This window comes from Girardinichthys multiradiatus, chromosome Y, assembly GCF_021462225.1.
Source record: "Girardinichthys multiradiatus isolate DD_20200921_A chromosome Y, DD_fGirMul_XY1, whole genome shotgun sequence".
NCBI lineage: Eukaryota > Metazoa > Chordata > Actinopteri > Cyprinodontiformes > Goodeidae > Girardinichthys > Girardinichthys multiradiatus.
Window position 1 is genome coordinate 41,316,993 of NC_061818.1, and position 24,686 is coordinate 41,341,678.

Here is a 24,686-nt window from a genome sequence, read left to right on the forward strand (position 1 = left end):
GAACTCCAACCTTCAGAATATTTTAAGAATGACCTGGAAACACCTGAGCGTTCAGAGAGACATCACTGGAGGTTTTCTGTACAGGGAAAGACATCAGCAATTTTAGAATGTATTTAGCTAAAACAAGTCTTGATGCCACAGATCGACTGCTGAGGAACATCTGACATGTTGGTGACCTTTTGTCTCAGCTACATTCATTAGTTAACATTCCCACATGAAAAGGCTCAACAGCATAGCAGAAAGCAGCTGACAGAGGATGGTGATCCTAGTTCTCTGGTGTGAAGCATGCTGAAGACTTGTAAATCCTGAAAATGGGATTGTGCCAGTTGTAGGAGTTTTAGTGGGGAGGAAGACAATCAAATAAAACCTGCAATGAGGAAACAGAAACCATGAGTGTTTACAGCTGCGGTTGTTCTAGTTATGTCCATGTTGTGTTAATTTAGGGCTTTTATTGATTGTCCAACCCATTCCTTTTCCTGGGTGGGAGAACTTTATATCATAAAACTGCAATGATGTTTAGAAACAAGAACTGGTTGCACAAGTTTGACTTTATTGTGGACTTTCTCTAATCAGGCTACATGTTGATGCAGTTGTTAGTGCTGTTGGCAAACAGAAGAAAGGTTGTGAGCTCAAATCCTGACTGGGCCCGTTCTTCCTTGAGTTTGCATGTTCTCTTGGTACAGAGGTGCCTCCATCATAGATATTGTCAGTAGGAGATTGAAGGCTCTTATTTTGAAGTAGGAACAGAAGTAGTTCCTGTTTTGTCCAGTTGGCAGCGGCTGCTCACCCGGCCAACATGTGTATCTGGAATTTGCTCCAGCCGAATGGGTACGAAATGGGCCGCCCCATATGGGCCCCACATATAAATGTTAGCCAGACCTGCTCATCGGGCTGGACGACATCACTTGCTTACAGAAGCAACGGGGAAACATGTTAAAATCTTGTCTCATCTTGTTCTTGTGAACCCATAATTGTTTGTGGTCTCGTCTAGTGAGCTGTATAAATCCTCACACCCCTACTTCCCCCACAGGAGACTGTTTCCACGCCAGCAAACTATAGTAGGTTAATAGTTAGCTGCACATCAGCTTCAAGGTTTTCTCGTCTCGTCCACAAAAGTATCTTTTTCTGAAATGATCTTTGCTTTTGTTCTTTCTAGAAGGTTCATTATTAACTTGGAATCATTTGTAGAAATGTCTCCATACATACAAAAAGTGATCCAGACTGTTGCAGTGACTACGCCAGGCCTGTATGTGGCAGCAGGCCCGCTAGCAGGGGGGACAAATGGGCCTGTTGTCCCGGGCCCAGGATCCGGGAGTGTGAGACTCCCAACCCCACTAGTTGGATGGCGGAGAGCCAGATGGACTTTGACATAGCCGGTGCTGTCCCAGGACCCAGCAACGCTGTCAACGGTTCCTGTGTGGCAGGGTGATCCATTCACTGCAAAGTACCAGTAACAAAGAAGGAGGCATTGCACATTCACAAAAATGCAGTTTTCAAAAAATATTCTTTACAAACATCTACAGCCCTGTGAGGTCCTACTAACATCCAGTCCAGCTCTTCAGTCTCAGGTTTGTCAGATGAATTTTAGTAAATATTGTAAAATATTTTAAACCTTAAGAGCTCCTTCTCCTACTTCCTCTTCATCACCAATAACTATTCCTAAGCTCTGCTCTGACATTTAGCATTTACTCTGGAGCCTGAAAAATGAATTTGTTTCAATCTCTTAGCAACTAGCACATCTCATCTTGGGCACAATTTGGAGGTGTGTGCACCCAACTGAAGCCACCTTCTCAACATGCTGCCATGGCAACCACCAGGATGTCCATACCAAGGTTTGGGCATGCTCAGAAGATTCAGGACACCCAAGCATTATCATGTTTAAAGGAGATTCCACTACAGTCCAGAAGACTTCTCCAGGCCTCTTCCAGACCCAGCATGTTCTGCCTGCTTCTGGCCTCATTGCGTGTCTAGGTAGGGTGTAAAGGAGACCTTAAGGAGAGGAATGAGCTACACAGCCTCTTTACAGTCAACAACCTGTAGAGATTGATTGTTTCTTCATAGTCCGCAGACAGGATAGGGTTAAAATGTTCTCCTTGTTGTTCAGAGGGTTTCGGGTTCTTTAATTTCAACGACTTTATGCTACTAGACCTTTTAATTAGAATATTTCCAGGGTTCTTTAAACATGGTCCTGACGTGTTTGAGGGAGTCTTCTGTTTGTTGTGTTGATTTAGTTTCCTGCAGCTCAGGAAGGAAATTTTGCTGCTGCTGTGAAACTAAAACAAATGAGGTAAGAAGAAAAACACAAACCGGTAACATAAAGAGAAATATTACACCTAGTTTCAGCAGAAAATAAATGCTAAACTGAAAGAACGTTTTACTGTAGATTAATTTGCTGTAATGTGTCACCAGGCTGCAAAGTATGAAGGTCATTTTAATGCATTGTAACTGTGCATTTAAAGTCACAAGGAGAGATGCTAAAAGAGTTTTGTAATTGTTTGTATTTCCGTTTGGCGCATACCTACTGACTCTGGAGCAGGCAGTGCCCTCTGGTGTATGGGCATACAAATTACCCACAAGTCCCAAATTGTTTTGCTCCACCATCAGCAGTACGATTAGGGCAAAAGTAAAAGTGCGCCAAAAAGGTATAACTTGTAAAGCAGCAATTGTGACTCACAGCAGCAGATTTGTGCAGGTGTATTCACCGATTTGTGTTTGTGTTAAAGGAAAAAATAAGAAAAAAGTCTGTTGGTGGGAAGATTTTAATACAGGTGTGAGAGTTTTTTGTTTTCACCTTTTGTTTCAGAACAATTGAAGCAAAACTGAAAAAAAAATCCACAATTACAAAACTCCTATATACTCTCCTTGTGACTTCAAATGCACAGTTACAATGCATTAAAATGACCTTCATACTTTGCAGCCTGGTGACACATTACACCAAACGAATCTACAGTAAAATGTTCTTTCAGTTTAGCATTTATTTTTTTCTGAAACTATGTTTAATATTTATTTTTCTGTTATCAGTGCAGACTGTGTTTCGTCTGCCGGTTTCTGTTTTTCTTCTTAGCTCATGCGTTTTAGTTTCACAGCAGCAGCTTTCAGACCTGCTAACCTTTGACATTACTTCACCTGGCGAAGACCAGGCCTTATCTTTCCATGATGCTGCTTAAAAAGTTGAAAAGACTCCTATTAAGCATCATTAGTTAGCAGCTGATGTTCTGTCAGTGTAGAAATATTTCCATGTTTGTAGTCATTTTGTTTGCAGGGAGGGTGTGTGTGAGGCGTTGCTTCATGGGTGTGAGCAGACAGCTGGAGGAGAGGTTAGTTCAGACCAGCACATATCGATTCAGTCAGCAGGACCTCCGTCAGGCTTCAGTCACATGATGATGGTCAAACTGTTTCCATTTGGAGTCCTGCTGCTGCTGACCTTTTCAGCTACAGGTGAGTCTTCCTTTATACCTGGATGTTAGTTTTTAAATCAGAAAGGTGAAAATCTGCTTCTGACTTTTTTTAAATCAAGACAAACATTAAAATCAGGATTAAAGCAGTGATGTAATGTTCATCCTGTTTATAATGACGTCATTCTTAGTTTAATTACCCACATCAAATCTCTGGTTCACTCTTGTTTTTATCCTTTACGTAACCTTGCTAAGTTAAGTCCCATTGTGTCACGTTCTGAACTTGAGATTACTATCCATGCATTCATGTCGTATTCATGTTGTAATACTTTATTTACCTGTCTTAGCAAAAACTCCCTGGAACGTCTCCAGGTTGTTGAGAATGCTGCTGCTAGACTTCTGACAAAATCTTCTAAGTATTCCCACTCCACACCGTTACTCATCCAGCTGCACTGGCTCCCCATTAAATTCAGAGCTCAGTTTAAGATTCTGGTCCTGACTTATAGAGATCTTCATGGTCAAGCCCCAACTTATATCAGTGAACTCTTATATCCGTATAATCCCCCCAGGTCTCTGAGGTCATGTGATAAAGTCCTACTGGCTGTACATCACACAAGGCTGAAAACTAAGGGTGATAAAGCTTTTGCAACAGTAGCTCCCCGTCTCTGGAACTCTATCTCCTTGTGTATAAGGACTGCGGATTCGGTGGTGTCTTTTAAAAAACAGCTAAAAACTCATCTTTTTAGGCTTGTGTTTGGTTAGTTTATTTTTGATTTTATCTTATCTTCTATTTTACATTTATAAATATATTATTCCAATCGTGCCTTGTATTAGTGTTGTGAAGCACTTTGTGATCTGTGTCTTGAGAGGTGATATATAAATAAAATTTTACTTACCGGTACTTACTTACTTAATTATGATCATTTTATCTTTTAATGACGGTATATGTGGAAACAGCAGCTGATTGAAACCTGAATTAGATCGACTGAATTCTACTAAATCCACAACATGGAGCAGTTTTCTGATTCGACAACAATGTCAATCAAATGTTTCTGTTTCTTTTTGACGTTATTCATGGATCAGCACTTTTCATGCTAATCACTCTGCCTTTCTAAAACATGACCTCCAATATTCGCACAAAACAGAATCCAAACTGCTGATTTTTCTGCTCTCTTTGGTCTTCATCTGCCTCTGAACTGAACTTCTCCATTAAGGTGCTTTTAGTTCTTCAAGTCTGTGGTCCTACAGTGGAGTTTATGACTGGTTCAAAACTAAAGGAATAACCGGATTTTAAGAAGGTTTAATGCCCCTGTTGGTTACAAGGTGATACAGTTGACAACCAGCTCACCTTTTAGCTTCTAAAATCAGAGCTTCAGGAAGATTTCATCTGAATTATATTTATCTGACAGCTGCTAAGACTTTTTAATGAAAGATGTTGAAAAGAAAACAGGGAAAGCTGGTGAATTAACTCTCTAAAACTAAGAATTTAAATTTCAAAGCTTAACTTTCACTTGCAGGCAATAAGTTTCTGTTTGGTTTTTTATATAAACGGGAAATTTTAGGGCAGAGTAAGACAGGTGAGTCCTGTCCAACCCTGAGATGTAGGTTCAGGCAGTACCATCAGAGATTCTGACCCACCAGAACAGACAGCTGAATCTGAGGTGATGGACAACATCTCATTTTCACCATTAATGTTTTCCACTAGAGCATATCAGCTACAGTTTGGTTAGGAGTTCAGACTGAGGAGGAGAAAACCTGCTGAGATGCTTCTAGAAAGCACTGAATGCAGTCCATCCGGCTGTGAAGGTGAGCATGACGTCTGAATGCCTCAGAAGTCAGAACGGGATCTAGAAACGACATCACTCCCAACTCCACCGCATTCCTGTTGCAGGCTGGTCAAAACCTGGAGGTCGCTGAGCAGCTAGCAAGCCGATTACCAGTGTCTCTCCATTTTACCAGACCAAGACAGAAACTTCCAACGAAGCACTCAGCCAGGAGTACTTTCTATGGAAAAGATAAAGAGAACACCACTGGCTGCAAGTGTGGTGCATATTTCAAAACCAGAGAGTAGAAATCAAACACGGTCAATACAGAGATGCATACCAAGGTCCAGTATTTGGTACTGGTTTGATTATCTGGGTGATGCTAGGTGTCCTATCTATAAACCTTCACAAAGAGTCACTTCACTGAGAAACAAATTGCCTGAAGAAGAGAGGAGATGATCGGCTCCAGACTTTAGAAATTCCTGGCAAAGATTTAAAAACTATTAACTTAGTCTTTTAAACACACAAGTAATCCTCCTTTTATGGCAATAACTGTTGAGAGATTAATTAACAAAGTTAGAAGTTTTCCCTTCAGTCCTCAGCTCATCCTTCTCTGCATTACTAGATATTATGTTACAGAGAAAAACACTTGATTATGTCAGAACAATAAGAAGTATTGTTCCTAAAATTAAAACGATAGGTGTACCCTGTAAAGATCAGGGAAGGGAATAGTCTGCTGATGACAGAAGACCCTGAATGTTCTACCTTTGGGACCATTAAATCCAAAGCAGAGAAGCCTGGGTGTGAAATCTGGCTAGTTAGTACAGGATAATTAGGAGTAGAAATGTCCAGAGAAATGTTCATCACAGCTTAAATTTGAATTTGCTTGGAGGGTTTAAAACAGCTGGCATTCTAGATGGACCTGATTTATAGAGCAAAGGTTAAAGGTTGAGGTGGGGTTTATCATTTTGGCATAGTTCCTGACTCATGCACTCGTGTTCGCGTCATGCTGCCAGCATCCTCATTTACAGTAAGGAGGTTCAGCTGAAACTGCAGTTTGGTTTCAATACAAATTGGATAAACCAGTTTGTATTGAAACCAAACTGAAGGTGTGTTTCTGGAGGAAGTAGAACTTTGACAAGGTACTGGTGAACTGCACTGTTCTGGTTTCAGGGATCTCTGCTCAGATCTGTTAAATCAGATACAAGAAACTGTGGTCTTTAAGTCTTTGTGGTCCAAATAGGTTGTTCCTCCAAGAGGTTCTCCATTTCTGCACAGAACATCTGAGGCTCTGTCTGATCAACCGTTGGGTTTTCTGTTTCTTTTCCAGGGTTTTTGCAGGGTCTGAAAATAAAATCTCAAATATGCCCAGATTTTCTATATTAGCTCTTATGTTTGTATTCTGTGGTTCTGGTTATGAGATTTGGGTTATGACACTTTGACAAAACCACAGAACCTGAACATTCATCCTCAGAAGTGTGCAACTGGAACCGGCCATTCTGTCGTTCCTTTAGGGAATTAAAATCTGAGTGTTTTTGTTTCTTTAGGCACCAAGAGCACATTTACAGAGGTTTGGCTTGAAAACTGGGATTTCAGTGGTTGGTAACAACAGCCAGAACCAGTCACACTGGGTCAGTGTGACACTCATAGAATATAGCTCCAATAATGAACTTATGAGGTCTGAAATGTCACTCAAACTTCCTGAAACTCACAGAAAGGATGACATTTAATACCTGAAAATAAAAAATGCAGTTGTTTTGCAGCTATATTGTCTCCATGGATACATCCCACACATTATCTGGAAAATGATCCTTGGTTGGGATAACAGAAGGATTTGATCCAGTTTAAAGAAATAATTTCTAAAAATTTCTACCTTCCCAATTTAACTGAATCCATCTGGAAGAACTGGTCTGCTAAAAAGTCTGAATTTGTCTTATTTTACTGCAGAAAACAGGGAATTTGTTTGTATGCGACTGGTTCCTAGGCTATAAATCATTTCCATTGTGCCGCTCAAACAAATCCTTGGTGGGCCCATCAAGATCCAAATGACAGAAGCTCAAATCAGAGCCTGGGTTGAGTAATCATACTTGCGCCATCAGGTGGGAGAGGATGAGAGCTGACTGGAGGGGGAGGAAGGACAGGTTGCAGGTTGTTCTAGAGGTGATGAAAAATACTTAGTCTGTTTGTCAGGAACCAGAAGATGTCTTCTTCTGATATCATGACCTCGGGCTCTTGCGATCTCTGTTTTTTCCACTTTAAATCATGTTCGGAATGTTAATGAACCTGTTCTGAAGCATTTAGGGATGTTTGTGACAAGTGTGACAAGTTCACTGTGGAGAAGATAATAAACACTAAAGATCCATCTTAATGAAGTTCTCCCTTTGTTAGTCATACATTCTCAATATTTTCAATGGTAGTTTAATAGCTACTGGTGTTGTTCAAACAGTTTTAAACTGTCATGTTGACATAGGACCCTTAACATAAGTAATCACGCCATTAAAGTGACTTTTGCCCCTTCTCCCACTGGTACCTACTCAGAGCGGGTCGCTATGGTTCAACTTGTTTTTTCAGCTTTTCCATTAGTACCAGTTATTTGGAACGTTACTTTTGTTAGTACCTGCCTCATGTGGTTCCAACCTTTCTGAGTTGCAATAAAAATGCAACGTCAGAATTACGGGAGCCAAGTCACTAGTCACAGCATATTCCAGTAACTAATATTTTTAGCTGTTAGGTCATTTTACGCTCGGTTTTTGTGTCTTTGAGCACTATTAAAGCGAGCTAGCATTAGGTAGCGATAGCTTACCCTGACACCTCCACTAGCTGGTACCGTTCCATTTGATCCGGCATGTCTTCCCTCTCTCCTATACTGATCCACAGTGCTTCGGGTCTCCCTTCCCAGAACCTTCTCTGGTTCTGTTTTTTCACTCTGAGTCTGAAAGCAGCCATAAATGAGTCAAACTGTATTAAACTGACCCAATCCGACCTGACCCAAATAGATTATGTACTGTAAGGAATATGATTATTGATTAATTAATATTCATCAAGAATCATAATTTAAAATCATAATTTGAAAAATATTAATTTCTTAACTAAAAATCATTACTTACGAATAGAAATCATAGATATCCTCTGGTGTTGTGATTATGGGCTCAAAGCTCATTAATAATTACAAATTATTAACCAAAACCACCAACTGTCACTGTTTATTCAACCGCTTCACCGAAGGTGGGGGAACTTCGACCTTGTTTTGACAGATAAATCTCTCTTCACATCGCCCCAAATCTTGATAAAGTGTCATAAACTCTTGAGGCGGGAACTCAGTGGAAAAACTCCAGCAATAAAACTGGAACAAAGAGAGGTCGGTGAGGCCCAGACCACAGCTGCTTTGAATGAAAACTTTTAAAAGTCCAACTTCTAACTCCTGGCTGATTTGGGATCAGCCGGACAAACATGAACCACGCAGCAGCAAATCAAAACACAGCTCAGCATAAAATACTTCAATCAATATTGCAACAAGTTAATACCTGAGATTAACTACAGGTGATCCTACATCACCTTAACTGCCTCATCCTGACCAGACCTCTAAATGCACCTATCTGATTTAATATGAAAAGAACTAAATTACTTTGACGTTGATTTCTTCTCTCCACCGGTTGAGGATCAGGTCTGAAGAAAAAGGAGGGGGGGATCACGCGTCCGTGATCAAATTAAAAGAAATAACGGTAATTTCTCCTCCGTCCAGGAGGGTAAAAGATGGAGAACCTTTAGTCGACTGCATACACAAGGAGGAAACTCTTCTCCTTGGACATAGAACCTCTGTAGGTTTTCACCTGCGCCGGTTGTGGCACGGTCTTCGATCGGCAAATAAATCCTCTGATCTTCTTGTATCAGACAGATTTCCAGCTTTCAAGCTCTTCCGGGAATGGCCTTGTGGAGCAAAAGTTTGCCTGCGAGCTCTTGTCTCACCAGAAATGCGCCTCCTATACGCTGTCATGTTAGACAGGCGGGAAATGGCCCCGAAACTCTGCATCTCAGCCGGTTTATACTTCCAGTGACGTCAGAGCTGCGACGTCTGTTGAGCTGTGCATGTCAAAATGTGCGACCAAAATGGATGACCCCAACAGTACTAATGGGAAAGGAGCATAATGGGACCATTAGGACATGTGAGTCAGTGGTGCCACCCTCTGTGCAGCTCAGTGTTTGGGTCGTCGTTGTTTGACGATCCAGAAATGTCCCTAACGATGCCATGTGAGATGCTTCGGTGTGAAATGCTGGAAAACCTTCCATGGCCCGATTAGAGTGACAATTCTGACTACAACCACAGCATTAAGCATGTTGCTTTCAACCATGATTAGAACTGAAGAAGCCTTTTGGATCAGAGGGGAAATGACTTCAATAATCAAGAGAAGTCCAGTTGTGTTCTATGGAGTGTACATGTTTTATTGGTTTTATGTTCATTCATTCTCCAACACTGTGCAGTGCTCTGGTTAGCTTTACTTAAGCTCTACTTTACTTAAAGTGATGTGGAAATTAAACCATTTCAACCTCCCTCCATGTTTTCTCCTTTCAGGACTTTCTGTGAACTGTGTCCATGTTGACAATAAATAGAGAAGAACAAAGCAACAACAACCAAGCAATGCAAGTTCCTTTAATCAGTCACAGTAGAAATCTGAAGGGCGTTTAGATCACAGTTCAGACCTTTAACTTTTAATGAAACACAAAGATTAAAATGAATACAACAGGAACTGTAAAATCCGTTTCATCCAGGTCTCTTGTTAGTTTGGTTTATATACAACACATAAAAAACCATTTCATCGACTGCGTCCTGGACTACATCCAGCCTAGATCCGATCTGTTCTGAATGTGTCTGATTCAGTCTGATGGTTTTTCTAAATCATTAACATTTTATTTCATCTCTATATAATCAAACTTGTTTTATATTAAGTGTCGTTAAAAAGAAACCAGTCAGACCCCGACTGAAACCCAGTTAAAGCAACCTGAATGTGTCCAATTGAATCAGATGTACTGATTCATGTTTGATTCAGTCTAAATTAAATATCAGTTAGTTCAATTAGAATCAAATGAGTAAAAGTAAAAACAACTGAATTTCTCCATTCTTGAGTCAGACAAACCAAATAATAAAACCCATTTAAACTATGGCACATAAATGAAACCAGACTCTGCTGGTGTGACTGGTTTGACCCGACCGAACCTGTTAGTTAACATTCTGCCTTCTTACACATTCTTAGGGACAGATGATTACCTGCTGTTTCACAACTCTGCAATATAAGCAACACAATGATTAGGGAAATTCTCTGATTTATTGTTCGTGATGTTACAAATTCCCCTTCGCCCAGAGCGAAAAACCCGGTCGGGTCAGAACCTTCACTGAACTGTTTGTTCTTTCTCCCACAGGAAGCGATGCACAGATTGATGGTGAGTTTTTATCAACATTTTTTAACACAACTAAATCACCCACTGTTATTTAAACAGGTACATTTAATATGATAAACTGAAACATGAATCCAGATTCACTTAAATGTCACTGAAGTTTGCTGCAGTTTCCCTCTGAGTTTTTATTCAACCTTCTAATGCAAACTACATAGCATCACAAAGATGAGGGGGATAAAAGGGTTGTAAATGTCAAAGAGCGAGGCGATTGGAGGTAAAACAGGATCTGAAAGACGTGCAACGAGGGTGAGTGGAATAAGAAGTGATTACAAAGAGAGGAGAGGAGAATAAGCAGAATAAAAAGTGCTAAATATCCTCCAGGTATGAAAAGGTGTCCTAAACAGGGATGAAGATGAGTTGGCAGATTAAACGGATGAAAAGACTCCCTGATCAGGATGAATAGGGATGCTAAGAACAGATGTGGAAATGAATGGGCTAAAAGGAGGGATGAAGAGGATGAGCGATGAGGCATTTTTCCTGTTCAGCAAGTTTAATGAAGCACCTGAAAGGTGGGGAGCTCCAGTTTAAGGCCAACAAGTGCAGTCTTTATGTGTTATTGCTAAACCTGGTGAAAATATTTTCCTGCAGTCTGTGGCACAGCTCCTTTCAACACCAAGAGCGGAACCAGGATCGTTGGAGGTCAGGATTCAACTGAAGGGGCGTGGCCATGGCAGGCCAGTCTGCACATCGGGCCGGGGCGGTGTGGAGGATCCCTGATCAACAATCTGTGGGTTCTGTCTGCTGCTCACTGTTTTAGCAGGTGGGTTCTGATCATGTGCCATGATTTAACTTCCTGTTCAGCACCATGGACAGTCACTGTGATCCATAAACATATCGTCTGTTTTTCTCAGCACGAGCACATCAGGTTTGACTATTTACCTGGGTCGACACACCCAGCAAAGTGTGAATTCTCATGAGAGTTCCTTTAGAGCATCCCAGATCATTATACATCCAGACTATAACTCCAACACAAACGATAACGACATAGCCCTGGTGCAGCTGGACTCTACTGTGGAGTTTACCAACTACATCCGACCGATCTGTCTGGCTGCAGCTGGCAGCGTCTTTACAGCTGGACTGGACTGCTGGGTCACCGGCTGGGGAACCATTTCCTCTGATGGTAAGGATTAATGAACCAATCAATAGTTTCTATTGTTATTAATTATTAACAGCCACACCCAGCTCTGCTAGGTTTTAGGGTATGTAGTTTCAATCAAATCTGAGCAGGAGTGAAGCTATCAGCTTCTTTGGTCAAAAATCACTGAAGGATAAATTTGAAGCATTTAAAAACCTGAGACTGAAAACCTCTGAAAAAAGTTTAATGGTCATGTGGAAAATCAACCTTTTAATCTACAAAGTAACTGGTTGAGGTACTACTTACCTGTGAGTCCTCACAGATAAGATCCTCATTGCCTGCAGCATTTTGTTTTCCACCTGAAAGTCCTCTGGAGTTCACCCTGTTCTCTGTTTCTTAATGTGTTCATTGCCTTTAAACTAGACATCATGTTCTCTCATCTGGAACACAGATCCATGAAACTTCATGCTTTAATCTGTGACTCCGCTTGAGTGTTCATTGTATTCATTAATTGATGCAATTCAATTAAAACATAGATGATTCATTGATAGGTCTGTTCTCTCTCCCTGTCCAGCCAATCTCCCTGACCCTCAGACGCTACAGGAAGTAGATGTTCCTATAGTGTCCAACAGTCAGTGCAGTTCAACTTACAGCTCAATAACTGACAACATGATGTGTGCTGGTCTGACTGCTGGAGGGAAGGACTCCTGTCAGGTGAGCTATTCTGTCCTCAGCATAGAGTGATTTAAAAGGGTGGGATGAAGGTAGGAGGATGAGTGGGATGAAGGTGGGAGGATGAGTGGGATGAAGGTGGGATGATGAGCAAAGCAATTCTGAAATAAGTAATAAAAAAAATCTGGGCTTGTCAGTCTTCAGCCAGCTGTGGATCTGTCTCCAGGCTTTATTAACAATATTTTCTAAACAAACACAAGTCTTTAAGTGCCAGTCTGGTTTTAAAACCTTTTATAGCAGAGTCAGCGCTGTTAAAGCTTTTAAATGACCCTTTAGTAATGACTGATACTGGTGTTTTTACGCTTGTACATTGCTTCTCTTTTGTGGTGTACCACAGGGGTCTATTCTTGGCCCTATTCTGTTTGCACATTTTTTCTCCTGCTAGGAATAATCCTTAAGAAACTTAGGGCCTGATCTTCAAAAGATTTGCGAGTACTAAACCGCACGCAAACCTGTTTGGGTCAGCAAAGCTGATCTACAAATGAGGTGGTGGTCAGATTGCATGTGCATAATCAGTGCCCTCATGAATAAGCAAAACATATGAAAATGACCCAAACGAGCAAATACATGGGAGGAGGATATGCAAATGTCATCCCTTATCACCCACAATGCAATATTCAAAGCCTGAAACGGTTTGCGACACAATGTGAATTTAGCACGTTCAAAATGCAGGTGCTAACTGGGATGCAAAAATGTCTGCTGTCACTTTCTGTACATGTGCCAAAAGATCTGAGTTGTCAAAAATAACAATATTAAAAATAGATGAGAAAAGAGGATTCTATGAAGGATTATCTAGGCTATGATTTGGAGCCAATCCCAAACAGAAGCCATGATATTTCTCCTATGGTAAAACTCCTTGCAACACTTCAATCAACATCATTCCAGCGTAACATCAGTGATCATCTGCTGCTGCAGCACAAACCTGATCATGGCAAAATGCGGCATAAATGATCAAGCATGCACCGCCGGTAATCGCACATCATGCAAAAGACCCACTGTGCTTTGGTGTTAATAATATAATTAATAGGAAAGAACTAAAGACTTTATAAGGCAGATTAAATCCTTCATTTGCAAACTGGACGCTAAAATCCCTTCTTAGCAGGTGAAAAATCACCATTTTAAGGCAACTTTTCCATGTGGTGACAAACACAGTGTGTTTTAACCTTGTCACTAAAAACACATTGCTTTATTGACAGTAACGTTATGTCACTGCAGGGCAATCGGAGCTGGATCAGTTTGATTACGATGTTTAAATGTGAACATATGCCAGGGAACAGTTGGTTTATGCAGTTAAAAAGTATTTTGTGTCACCAGAAAAAAATTTAAACAATTAAACTCATAAATTGCTAAAATATTGGCAAAACAAACAAAACGAATTTAGCAAAATTATTGGATAATTAATGAATTTTTACGGACATAAATGTTCCTTTAACTTTTTTGCAGGACAGTTATGTGACGCTATGATTTAAAACCAGCAAAGCTATAACATACATATTGACAACTCCTACAACTATCTATTTTTATGTTGCTAATATTACGTTCAGACTTAAATATTGTGGCTGTTTATGATAAACTCCAAACTCTTCAAATTCTCAAAAAAACAACAGAACCCGGTGAGTGTCCGAAAAAATTAAAAGATCAAGGGAGACAAATTAATTAACAGACATATTTGTCTTTTATATTGTTAGTATTTATTGGCCAATTTGTTGGGAGTTACGTTGAGCAAGAAAAGAGAAATAATCTCGTCGGGGCAGATGACAAACCTGCTGTGAGTCAAGTCAATTCAAGTTTATTTATATAGCGTTTTCCGCAATAAGGCACCCAAGGCACTGTGCACAACAAAAGTGAACTAACTGTAACAGTCCAGAAAAGTGAAACAGAACAACCCCTGCATATTTCTAGCAACACATCAGAAGATCTGTTTGCTTTTCCTCTTGTTCCACCCAGTAGAGCACATAATTTCCTCATTTGACTGGGCGGTCTGCTCCTGTTTGCACTTGCTATCCATTGCACACAACACGCCCACTTGTTACACCTGCAATTTATTTATAGTACACGCAAATTAGCACCCGCTATTTGGGATCTTTGAAGATCAGCCCTCACTGTCTTTTAAAAAAAATGTTTGCTGATGAACTGAGTTATATACCTGTGAAATTGCACAAAAATGCTGACATCTGTACTGAGACGCCTCAATCACCACAAGGACTGGGCTTTCACTTTAAGTGAAGTTAAATCTGAGGTCATTGTGCCATGTCCAGACCTCTTATGTTGCTTGTTTGTATTACAATATTTGTTAAACCCATTGTTAGTAATCTTGGTTCTGAAATAGACTCTGATTTTAAACTTGATAAGCAGATAAACTCTTTAGTTAAGTTCTGTTTTATCAGCCAAATCAAGGTGTGGTGCAGCAAAGATGCCAGCACCAAGCATCAGAAGTCTCCACCTATCTGTATTTTTAGAACAATAATGGAGGAAAAACTCATTTTACGATTATGTTGTTGACCAAGCAAATGCTTCAAATTTAAATGATATGTTCAATTCTATTCAGTTTATTTCTATAGCACCAATTCACAACACATGTCGTCTCAAGGTTCTTCACAACAGTCAGGTTCATACATTCCAATTAATCGTAACCATTGAACAGTTCAGTCAGATTCAGTTATTTATTCAAATTGGATAAAAAGTTTTTCTATCTAAGGAAACCCAGCAGATTGCATCCAGTCAGTGACTTGCAGCATTCACTCCTCCTGGATGAGCATGTAGAGACAGTGGACAGTCACTGGTGTTGACTTTGCAGCAATCCCTCATACTGAGCATGCATGTAGCGACAGTGGAGAGGAAAAACTCCCTTTTAACAGGAAGAAACCTCCAGCAGAACCAGAACCAGGCTCAGTGTGAGCGGCCATCTGCCACGACCGACTGGAGGTTTGAGAGAACAGAGCAGAGACACAAAGAGAACAAATAAGCACTGATCCAGGAGTACTTTCTATGGGAAGGAAAAGTAAATGTTAATGGATGTACAGGGGTTGGACAATGAAACTGAAACACCTGGTTTTAGACCACAATAATTTATTAGTATGGTGTAGGGCCTCCTTTTGCAGCCAATACAGCATCAATTCATCTTGGGAATGATATATACAAGTCCTGCACAGTGGTCAGAGGGATTTTAAGCCATTCTTCTTGCAGGATAGTGACCAGGTCACTACGTGATACTGGTGGAGGAAAACGTTTCCTGACTCGCTCCTCCAAAACACCCCAAAGTGGCTCAATAATATTTAGATCTGGTGACTGTGCAGGCCATGGGAGATGTTCAACTTCACTTTCATGTTCATCAAACCAATCTTTCACCAGTCTTGCTGTGTGTATTGGTGCATTGTCATCCTGATACACGGCACCACCTTCAGGATACAATGTTTGAACCATTGGATGCACATGGTCCTCAAGAATGGTTCGGTAGTCCTTGGCAGTGACGCGTCCATCTAGCACAAGTATTGGGCCAAGGGAATGCCATGATATGGCAGCCCAAACCATCACTGATCCACCCCCATGCTTCACTCTGGGCATGCAACAGTCTGGGTGGTACGCTTCTTTGGGGCTTCTCCACACCGTAACTCTCCCAGATGTGGGGAAAACAGTAAAGGTGGACTCATCAGAGAACAATACATGTTTCACATTGTCCACAGCCCACGATTTGTGCTCCTTGCACCATTGAAACCGACGTTTGGCATTGGCATGAGTAACCAAAGGTTTGGCTATAGCAGCCCGGCCGTGTATATTGACCCTGTGGAGCTCCAGACGGACAGTTTTGGTGGAAACAGGAGAATTGAGGCGCACATTTAATTCTGCCGTGATTTGGGCAGCCGTGGTTTTATGTTTTTTGGATACAATCCGGGTTAGCACCCGAACATCCCTTTCAGACAGCTTCCTCTTGCGTCCACAGTTAATCCTGTTGGATGTGGTTCGTCCTTCTTGGTGGTATGCTGACATTACCATGGATACCGTGGTTCTTGATACATCACAAAGACTTGCTGTCTTGGTCACAGATGTGCCAGCAAGACGTGCACCAACAATTTGTCCTCTTTTGAACTCTGGTATGTCACCCATAATGTTGTGTGCATTTCAATATTTTAAGCAAAACTGTGCTCTTACCCTGCTAATTGAACCTTCACACTCTGCTCTTACTGGTGCAATGTGCAATCAATGAAGACTGGCTACCAGGCTGGTCCAATTTAGCCATGAAACCTCCCACACTAAAATGACAGCTGTTTCACTTTCATTGTCCAACCCCTGTAGCTCCTTTAGTCATTTCATCTAGAAAGAAAGAACAGATAAACTCTGAGCCAGTTTTCAAGGTTAGAGTCTGAAAGAGAGAACATAGAGTTAGATACAGTAGAAGCTCAGTCAGTAGCCATGTCTAGGAGAGAGAAAGGGTTAAACACTGAAAGACAGGGCCATGTGGATCATCTGTAGAAGGTGAGCATTAAGTTGTTGTCAGCAGAAGCTTGGATGATGCCCCTCTCCAGAAAGGTGTCACAGGTAGACACAGAGTCAGGCCAGGTGTAGCTTCTAGGAAGAGAAAAGAGAGAACAAAGTTCAAAACTGAAATAACAGCAAATAATACAAAATTGGAGAGTAGTATGAGAAAGTAGCAGAGAGAGTGAAAGTGGTCATTATGTCCTCCAGCAGCCTAAGCCTATAGCAGCATAACTACAGAGATAGCTCAGGATAAACTAAGCCACTCTAACTATAAGCTTTATCAAAAAGGAAAGTTTTAAGCCTAGCCTTAAAAGTAGACAGGGTGTCTGCCTCACGGACTAAAACTGGGAGCTGGTTCCACAGGAGAGGAGCCTGATAACTAAAGGATCTGCCTCCCATTCTACTTCTAGAGACTCTAGGAACCACCAGTAAACCTGCAGTCTGAGAACAAAGTGCTCTGTTAGGAACATATGGACCAATCAGATCTCTGATGTATGATGGAGCTAGATCATTAAGGGCTTTATATGTGAGGAGGAGAATTTTAAATTCTATTCTGGACTTAACAGGGAGCCAATGAAGGGAAGCTAAAATAGGAGAAATATGATCTCTCTTTTTAATTTTCATCAGAACTCTTGCTGCAGCATTTTGAATCAGCTGAAGGCTTTTAACTGCATTTTGTGGACATCCTGATAGTAAAGAATTACAATAGTCCAGCCTTGAAGTAACAAATGCATGGACTAGTTTTTCAGCGTCACTCCTGGACAGGATATTTCTAATTTTGGCAATGTTCTGGAGGTGAAAGAAGGAAATCCTAGAAACCTGTTTAATATGGGATTTAAATGACATGTCCTAGTCAAAGTTAACACCAAGGTTTTTTACTTTATTATCAGAGGTCAATTTAATGCCATCCAGGTTAAGTGATTGACTAAGCAGTTTCTTTTTTAAAGACTCCGGTCCAAAGACAACAACTTCTGTCTTGTCTGAATTTAGAAGCAGAAAATGTAAAGTCATCCAAGTTTTTATATCTTCAAGACATGCTTGTAGTCTATCTAACTGGTTGGGTTCATCAGGATTTATGGATAAGTAAAGCTGAGTATCATCAGCGTAACAGTGAACATTTATCCCATGCTGCCTGATAATTTGACCTATTGGAAGCATATATATAGTAAAGAGAATTGGCCAAAGTACTGAACCCTGTGGTACTCCACAATTAACCCTGGAGTTTAAAGATGATTTATCATTTACATGAACAAACTAGAATCTGTCAGACAGATAAGATTTAAACCAGCCTAGCGATGTTCCCCTGATCCCTACAGCATATTCCAGCCTTTTTAAGAGAATATTATGGTCGACTGGATCAAATGCAGCACTGAGATCTAACAGAACCAGAACAGACACAAGTCCATTATCTGAGACCATAAGAATATAATTAGTGACTTTCAGCAGAGCTGTTTCAGTGCTATGATGAGCTCTGAAACCTGACTGAAACTCTTCAAACAGGTCATTGCTGTATAAATGTTCACACATTTGATTAGCAACTATTTTCTCAAGAATTTTAGATAAGAATGGAAGATTGGATATAGATCTGTAATTTATTAAATCATCTCGATCAAGCGAAGGTTTCTTAAGTAAAGGTTTAATTACAGCTAACTTAAAAGCCTGTGGTTCTGATCCATTTACTAAAGATAGATTAATCATATCTAAAATGGGGCTGGTAATCAGAGGGAACACTTCCTTAAATAATTTGATTGGGATTGGGTCTAACATACAAGTTGAAGGTTTAGATGAAGCTAATATTTCTGATAACTCAGGAAGCTTCACAGGATCAGAACAGTCCAAACACAAATCAGGTTCTGCAGTTATTTCCAATGTTGTCTCACTAGATGAGGATGAAGTAATCATCTTCAGGAATATGTCAAAGATTTTCTTTTTAATAGAATCAATTTTATTTAAGAAGAATCCCATAAAGTCATGGATGCTAAGAGCTAAGAGAATTGATGGCTCAACAGAGCTATGACTCTGTGTAAGTTTAGCAACTGTACTAAAGAGAAACCTAGGATTATTCTTGTTCTCTTCTATTAATGATGAGAAATAAGCTGTTCTAGCTTGGTGAAGTGTCTTTTTATACAACAGTAGGTTATTTTTCCAGATTAAGTAGGAATCCTCTAGGTGTGTAGAGCGCCATTTTCTCTCCAATTTTCTAACATTGTGCTTTAAAGTATGCAGCTCTGACTTAAACCAAGGAGCTAGCATCCTATGAATAATTACCTTCTTTTTCAAGGGGGCTGCATTGTCTAATGCATCACGCAATTATGAAGTAACAATGAACAAAAGAATCAATTTGTGAAGGGGTAGAAACAGAATTATTGCCCTCCACTGTGCTTTTCAGTGATAATGAGGAAATTAAAAGTGGAACAGATTCTTTAAAGGTTGTTACAGCATCGCCTGATAATGATCTACTATAATGACATTTTCTTTCAGGTGTGGAGTACTCGGTTAAATTAAACTCAAAGGTTATTAAGAAATGGTCAGACAGGACAAGGTTATGAGAGAATATTGTTATGTCTTTACACCCAATGCCATATGTCAGCACAAGGTCCAGAGAATGAAGACAAAGGTGGGTAGGTTTGTTAATGTTTTGAACAAAGCCAATTGAGTCTAAGATAGCATTAAATGCTATATTTAGGCTATCACTTTCGGTGTCAACATGAATGTTAAAATCCCCCACTATAATAACGTTATCTGTATTTAACACTAAATCAGATAAAAGGTCTGAAAACTGATCTAAAAATTGAGAGTAAGGACCTGGTGGACGGTACAAATCAACAACCAGAAGTGGTTTTAGTGCTTTGCAATTTGGATGAGGAAAACTAAGGATTAAATACTCAAAAGAGTTGTAGCTATTGATTGGTCTGGGACTAATCAATAAATCAGACTGAAAGATGGTTGCTACTCCTCCTCCTCGCCCAGTATTTCGAGGAATGTGAAAATTTAAATAATTAGTAGGAGTTGACTCATTTATAGTAACATAATCCTCTTGCTGCAGCCAGGTTTCTGTGAGGCAAAATAAATCAATCTGATTGTCACAAATCAGGTCACTAACTAACAATGTCTTCGAAGAGAGAGATCTTATGTTCAGTAGGCCACATTTAATTGTTTTATTTTTATTTTTAGTCTTATTTGTGTTTATTTTTATTAGATTTTACTGATTTCCTCCTTTTAGATTATTTTTTAATCTATTCAATTTTGGCTGTGGGCGAGACACTTTCTTAATAGGGTAATGGGTGGGTAGCAGTACAGAAGCTGCAGAGAGGAGTGTTAAACTACGACCCTGCTTCCTGGTCTGAACCCTGGGTTGTCAGAGTTCTGGAGAAATAATAAATTCGGTCAGATTCCTAGAAAGAAGAGCTGCTCCATCCAAAGTGGGATGGATGCCGTCTCTCCGGATCAGACCAGATTTTCCCCAAAATGTTCGCCAGTTATCAATGTAACCCACATTGTTTTCTGGACACCACCTAGACAGCCAGCGGTTGAATGACATCATGCGGCTAAACATGTCGTCACTGGTCAGATCAGGGAGGGGACCAGAGAAAATGACGGAGTCCGACATTGTTTTGGCAAACTTACACACCGAAGCAACACTAACTTTGGTGACCTCCGATTGACGTAACCGCGCGTCATTACCGCCAGCATGAAAAACAGTCTTACTGTATTTACGCTTATCCTTAGCCAGCAGTTTCAGGTAGGATTTGATGTCGCCCGTTCTGGCCCCTAGCAGACATTTGACTATGGAGTATATCTCACCTTCTTGTTGGAAATGATTTCTCATCTTATTTATGCTTGTAAATTGTGCTGCTGGCTAGTCTCACATATCAGACGCCATCACTACATCTCTTCCTCGGCTCACCCCATACGACTGAGCTGATGCAGGGCTGGGACTACTTCGCTTGGTGAGTCCGGGCATAGCAGAGGGGGGCTGTCTTCAACTCCCGTCACCGTCCTTTCACAAAACGCATGGAGACAGCTAAAAGGCGTTTAGGTCCCACCTTGAAATGTTTTGTTAAAGGGCCTTGGGGATGAACGCACCTGTTCGTACCGGAGTGTGTAGCTAGTCTCTTTCTCCTGGAGTGGACTGAAGGATCACCGTCCTACTGAAGCCACATCTAGCTGCTTGTTAGGATCAGCCTCCTACCGTTGCGAACCCACAAGCTCAACAAGAATGTTGGGAGACCAAAACCAGTACTTTGTTCTGAGTTACTAGACAGGTCCTAAATAAATTTCTTGCCTGCAGGAATTAGAGGTTCTGGGGGCTTCTCTCTGTCCTGGAATCCAAAACCGTGGCATCAGATGCCTACTAATGTTCAACTTTTTCACCTGAAAACTCACTTTTCTCCCACATTTATAGTCCAGCATGAGAAGGCTGTAGTCTCTTTCCAGTGGATTGGATTAAAAATGGTTCATTAACAGATGGATCAGGAGGGTGGGTGTGAAAACTGTGTCATAAAAAGCAATGATGAAGATGACTGAGATGGAACAGGAAGAGAGAGATAAGGGGATGAGTGGGATGAAGACTGTCAACAAGGGCCTGGGGAGATGAGTGTGAGGAAAAGGGTTTTTAGTTTACAGTTTTTCTCAATTGCTAAGATACATTTCTTAATAGCTGCTGTCCTTTTATCCAAACTCTGAACACAAAACCCAACTTTCAAGCTACATTCACAAAACCTCAGACTCTTCTTGCAAAACCGAACTCTCACCTCAGAACAGTTCAATCTGTGCTTAAAACTGAACTATGTTGTCAAGTCGTGCCCCGAGTCAATCAAAATCAAACTGAGCAGTCTCTAAACACTGCATAGAAAAATAGAAAATACAATGCTCAGGACATGAAACTGTAGAAATAAAAGTTTATTGTTCACTGTAGGCTAAATGCATGTTTCAAAACAAAAATACTGTGTATTTAGCACTTGTAGATTCTTACCACTATAAGCACAAAGTCACCCTCACACTTTTTGCAGAATGATACACCCAGTGTACGTTGTCCCAAATGATAACGTAACTGAGCAGCACTGGGCCATCTGGCTGACCTGGTGGAATGAGTATGTTGTGTAGGGCATCCAGGAATGCGATCAGATGGGCAATGTTGTAGGGTTCATTGATGCCATAGTGATAGATGACGCCATGTTGGGAAATTGCTGCACACATTGTGATGTTCCCTCCATGGTGGCCAGGGACTTCAATGATGGCACGCTGGCCAATGATATTCCTTCCCGTTCTCTGTCTTTACGTGAGGTTGAATCCAGCTCCATCCATGAAGATGAACTGGTGTTCCGCTGTGACCACCTCTAGCTTAAGGACTTGGTGAAACACATATTACAATGTCAGAAAAAGACACGGAGTGGTAACGTTTGTGAAGTACAAGATTACAATACTGAAACATGTAATCAATCTTTTATAGTGTTGAGAGTTTACATCAGTTGTGAGATTGGTAGATATGTCACAGTTCTTTCATTCTTTGTAGATTGCATTCAAATGGTACCCTGTAAACTTGCTTCACCCTCAGATTATTGCTGCGCAAGACATGGTCCAATGTTGCTAAGCTTACCCCATCAGTATTTTAAAATAATTCGTTGTTTTCAATTATCTTTCTTTGTGTTTGCCGTTATGTTATGCCAATATTTTCTAGGACCATGTCTATAATTGCAGTTTCAGGAGTTCAGAAAACATCCCTGACCACCTTATGTTGGTAATCTTTCTGTTCTGCAATACAAATAGCACTAATTTACTAATACTGTAAACACTGAGTAGGAATACATTTCCCAAATACTTGAATCATATTTTATCTTTGCAGTCTTGCAGAACAGTTTACAAGCAACACTGTCCTACTGTATAATTGATTACTGTATTGATATGCAGTATAGCAATTTCCTAGTGAATGTAAATGTCCTACTCCTCATTTCGGAAAGTCCAAATAATGGATGCCACAGTGTACCTGCTCAGGTTTGTCTGTACTGTTTGCCCAGCCTCCTTCATTGTTAGACTATGGTTGACCACATGGTCAACTAAACTGGCTCGAATCTCTTCCTTGTCCTTATCGTCTTCCTCCTCTTACTCTCACTCCTCTACCTATGTTTCCAATATTGGCCTCCGTTGCCCTAAAACAGAAGGTCTCACCTGTGGCCCTCTTCTGCTCAAGCTGTGATTGCTAATAGTAAAACTACGCGACATGTTTTTGCCCATGTGATGAGTTGTGTGCAAAGTCGGGCATTTGCTTTCAGACATTTGAATAACATTGTGCTCCTTGTGAAAACAGGACATTTTCCTCCTGAAAATTGTGTGAGAATTGTGTGCAGTGTTTTGACAAAAGTGTGCTTCAGAACTACATCTATTGAACAGAGCAGGAATTGTGTTTGTAGTTCAGCAGAACTGGTTCAAGGGGTTGGTGCCTGAGTTACACGTTGTGGTCATTGTACCAGTTTTTGTGTGTAAACAATTAAGAAAAACTGTAAAATACTACAGTACACTGGCATAGTGATGTACTGAAACATATATTTATTTACAGAATTCTGTTGTACAGTATATAGTGTAGTCACACTGATTGCTGTCAATATTTACACTCTATGTCAAAAAAGGTAATTACCTGTTCTCTTCTCTAAATCTTCGGGTCATGGTGAACACAGTGAATCTACTAATGTTTGGTTGTACCCTTTGTCCGGTCTTCCTCATGGTCATACCAGAGACAAGAACATAGTCATATGTTTAAACAGGTTGTGTTGTGTGCAGGGAGACTCCGGTGGACCATTGGTCACTAAAAGCGGTGCTGTGTGGGTCCAGGCTGGGATTGTGAGTTTTGGGAATGGCTGCGCCAAGCCCAACACCCCAGGGGTTTACGTCCGAGTTTCAAATTACCAGACCTGGATCAACAGCCACGTCACCAGTGACGTGCCAGGATACATCAACTTCCTGGGTCCAACTGGATCGGCTCACGTGGTCTACCTGTCGCTTCCTCTGCTGCTGTCCATCCCACCGACAATCTTCTCTCTCGTCATCCTCTCATGAGTGTTTTAGTGAAGCTCATCAGCGGAGATGGAAAACATGTCTTCTTTAATGAACCTCACATATCTCCTCTTGTTTCTACTTCAAGTCCCACAAAGTTTTAGAAATGTAACAAAACTAAAAACTAGAAACTGTCTCAGACAAACTGCCAGAGAAAATAAATTGCAATGGTACATTCCAACAAAATGTGTTGCCTGCATTTGACCCGTCCCTTAGGGAGCAGCGGGCAGCGCCAGGGGAGCACTCTGGGCATAAAGGGTCCTGCTCAGGGATCCAGAGGGGAGGTTTGTGGGATTCAAACCAGTGACACAAACGTCCTGTTGTCTAACTGCTAGGCCACCCCCTACTTTATAGCTTAAGTTGCTGCAGTTTTATTTTATTTCAAATATTTGACCTAATAAACCAAAATTAATCCGGATCTAAAACAACTGAGAAACATGTAGACATATTTTCCCCCAAATTTAATCTTAAAACAAATATTTTAATATTTTTCAAAATTGACAAAACTTTTGTTTTGTTTTATTTGGGGATTCAATGACAGGAAATAAGTAATACTGAATTTTATGTATTAAACCAAGATAAATTAAAAAATAAATAAAATCAAACTTATTGTTATTTAACACTGATCTTAATGATAAAATCATTGATAAAAATTAAAACACTATTAAAAAACTTTCTTTTTTTCTCCATCAGTACTGAGATCTCATTTAAAGCCAGAATATTGAAACTTCATCAAATCTGAAA

At 40.5% G+C, this 24,686-nt stretch overlaps 1 protein-coding gene across 2 annotated transcripts; it reads left to right on the forward strand.

The window, feature by feature from the left end:
• The first annotated feature begins 3,317 nt into the window (after positions 1–3,317).
• LOC124863999 (serine protease 27-like) lies at positions 3,318–24,415 on the forward strand. Of its 2 annotated transcripts, XM_047358599.1 has the most exons (6): positions 3,318–3,438; positions 10,574–10,594; positions 11,198–11,369; positions 11,461–11,729; positions 12,259–12,398; positions 23,670–24,415. In XM_047358599.1, the coding sequence occupies exons 1-6, from the start codon at positions 3,378–3,380 to the stop codon at positions 23,943–23,945; spliced, it is 939 nt and encodes a 312-aa protein (XP_047214555.1). In that variant the 5' UTR covers positions 3,318–3,377; the 3' UTR covers positions 23,946–24,415. The 2 variants fall into 2 exon arrangements, with proteins under 2 accessions (XP_047214555.1, XP_047214556.1); XM_047358600.1 differs by lacking the exons at positions 3,318–3,438; positions 10,574–10,594 and adding an exon at positions 10,659–11,118.
• The last annotated feature ends 271 nt before the right edge of the window (positions 24,416–24,686 follow it).

Coding starts and splice junctions, on each gene's coding strand:
- LOC124863999 (XM_047358599.1), top strand. CDS start 3,378: ATGATGATGGTCAAACTGTTTCCATTTGGAGTCCTGCTGCTGCTGACC. Junction 3,439..10,573: donor GCTGACCTTTTCAGCTACAG/GTGAGTCTTCCT, acceptor TTTCTCCCACAG/GAAGCGATGCACAGATTGAT. Junction 11,370..11,460: donor GCTGCTCACTGTTTTAGCAG/GTGGGTTCTGAT, acceptor TGTTTTTCTCAG/CACGAGCACATCAGGTTTGA.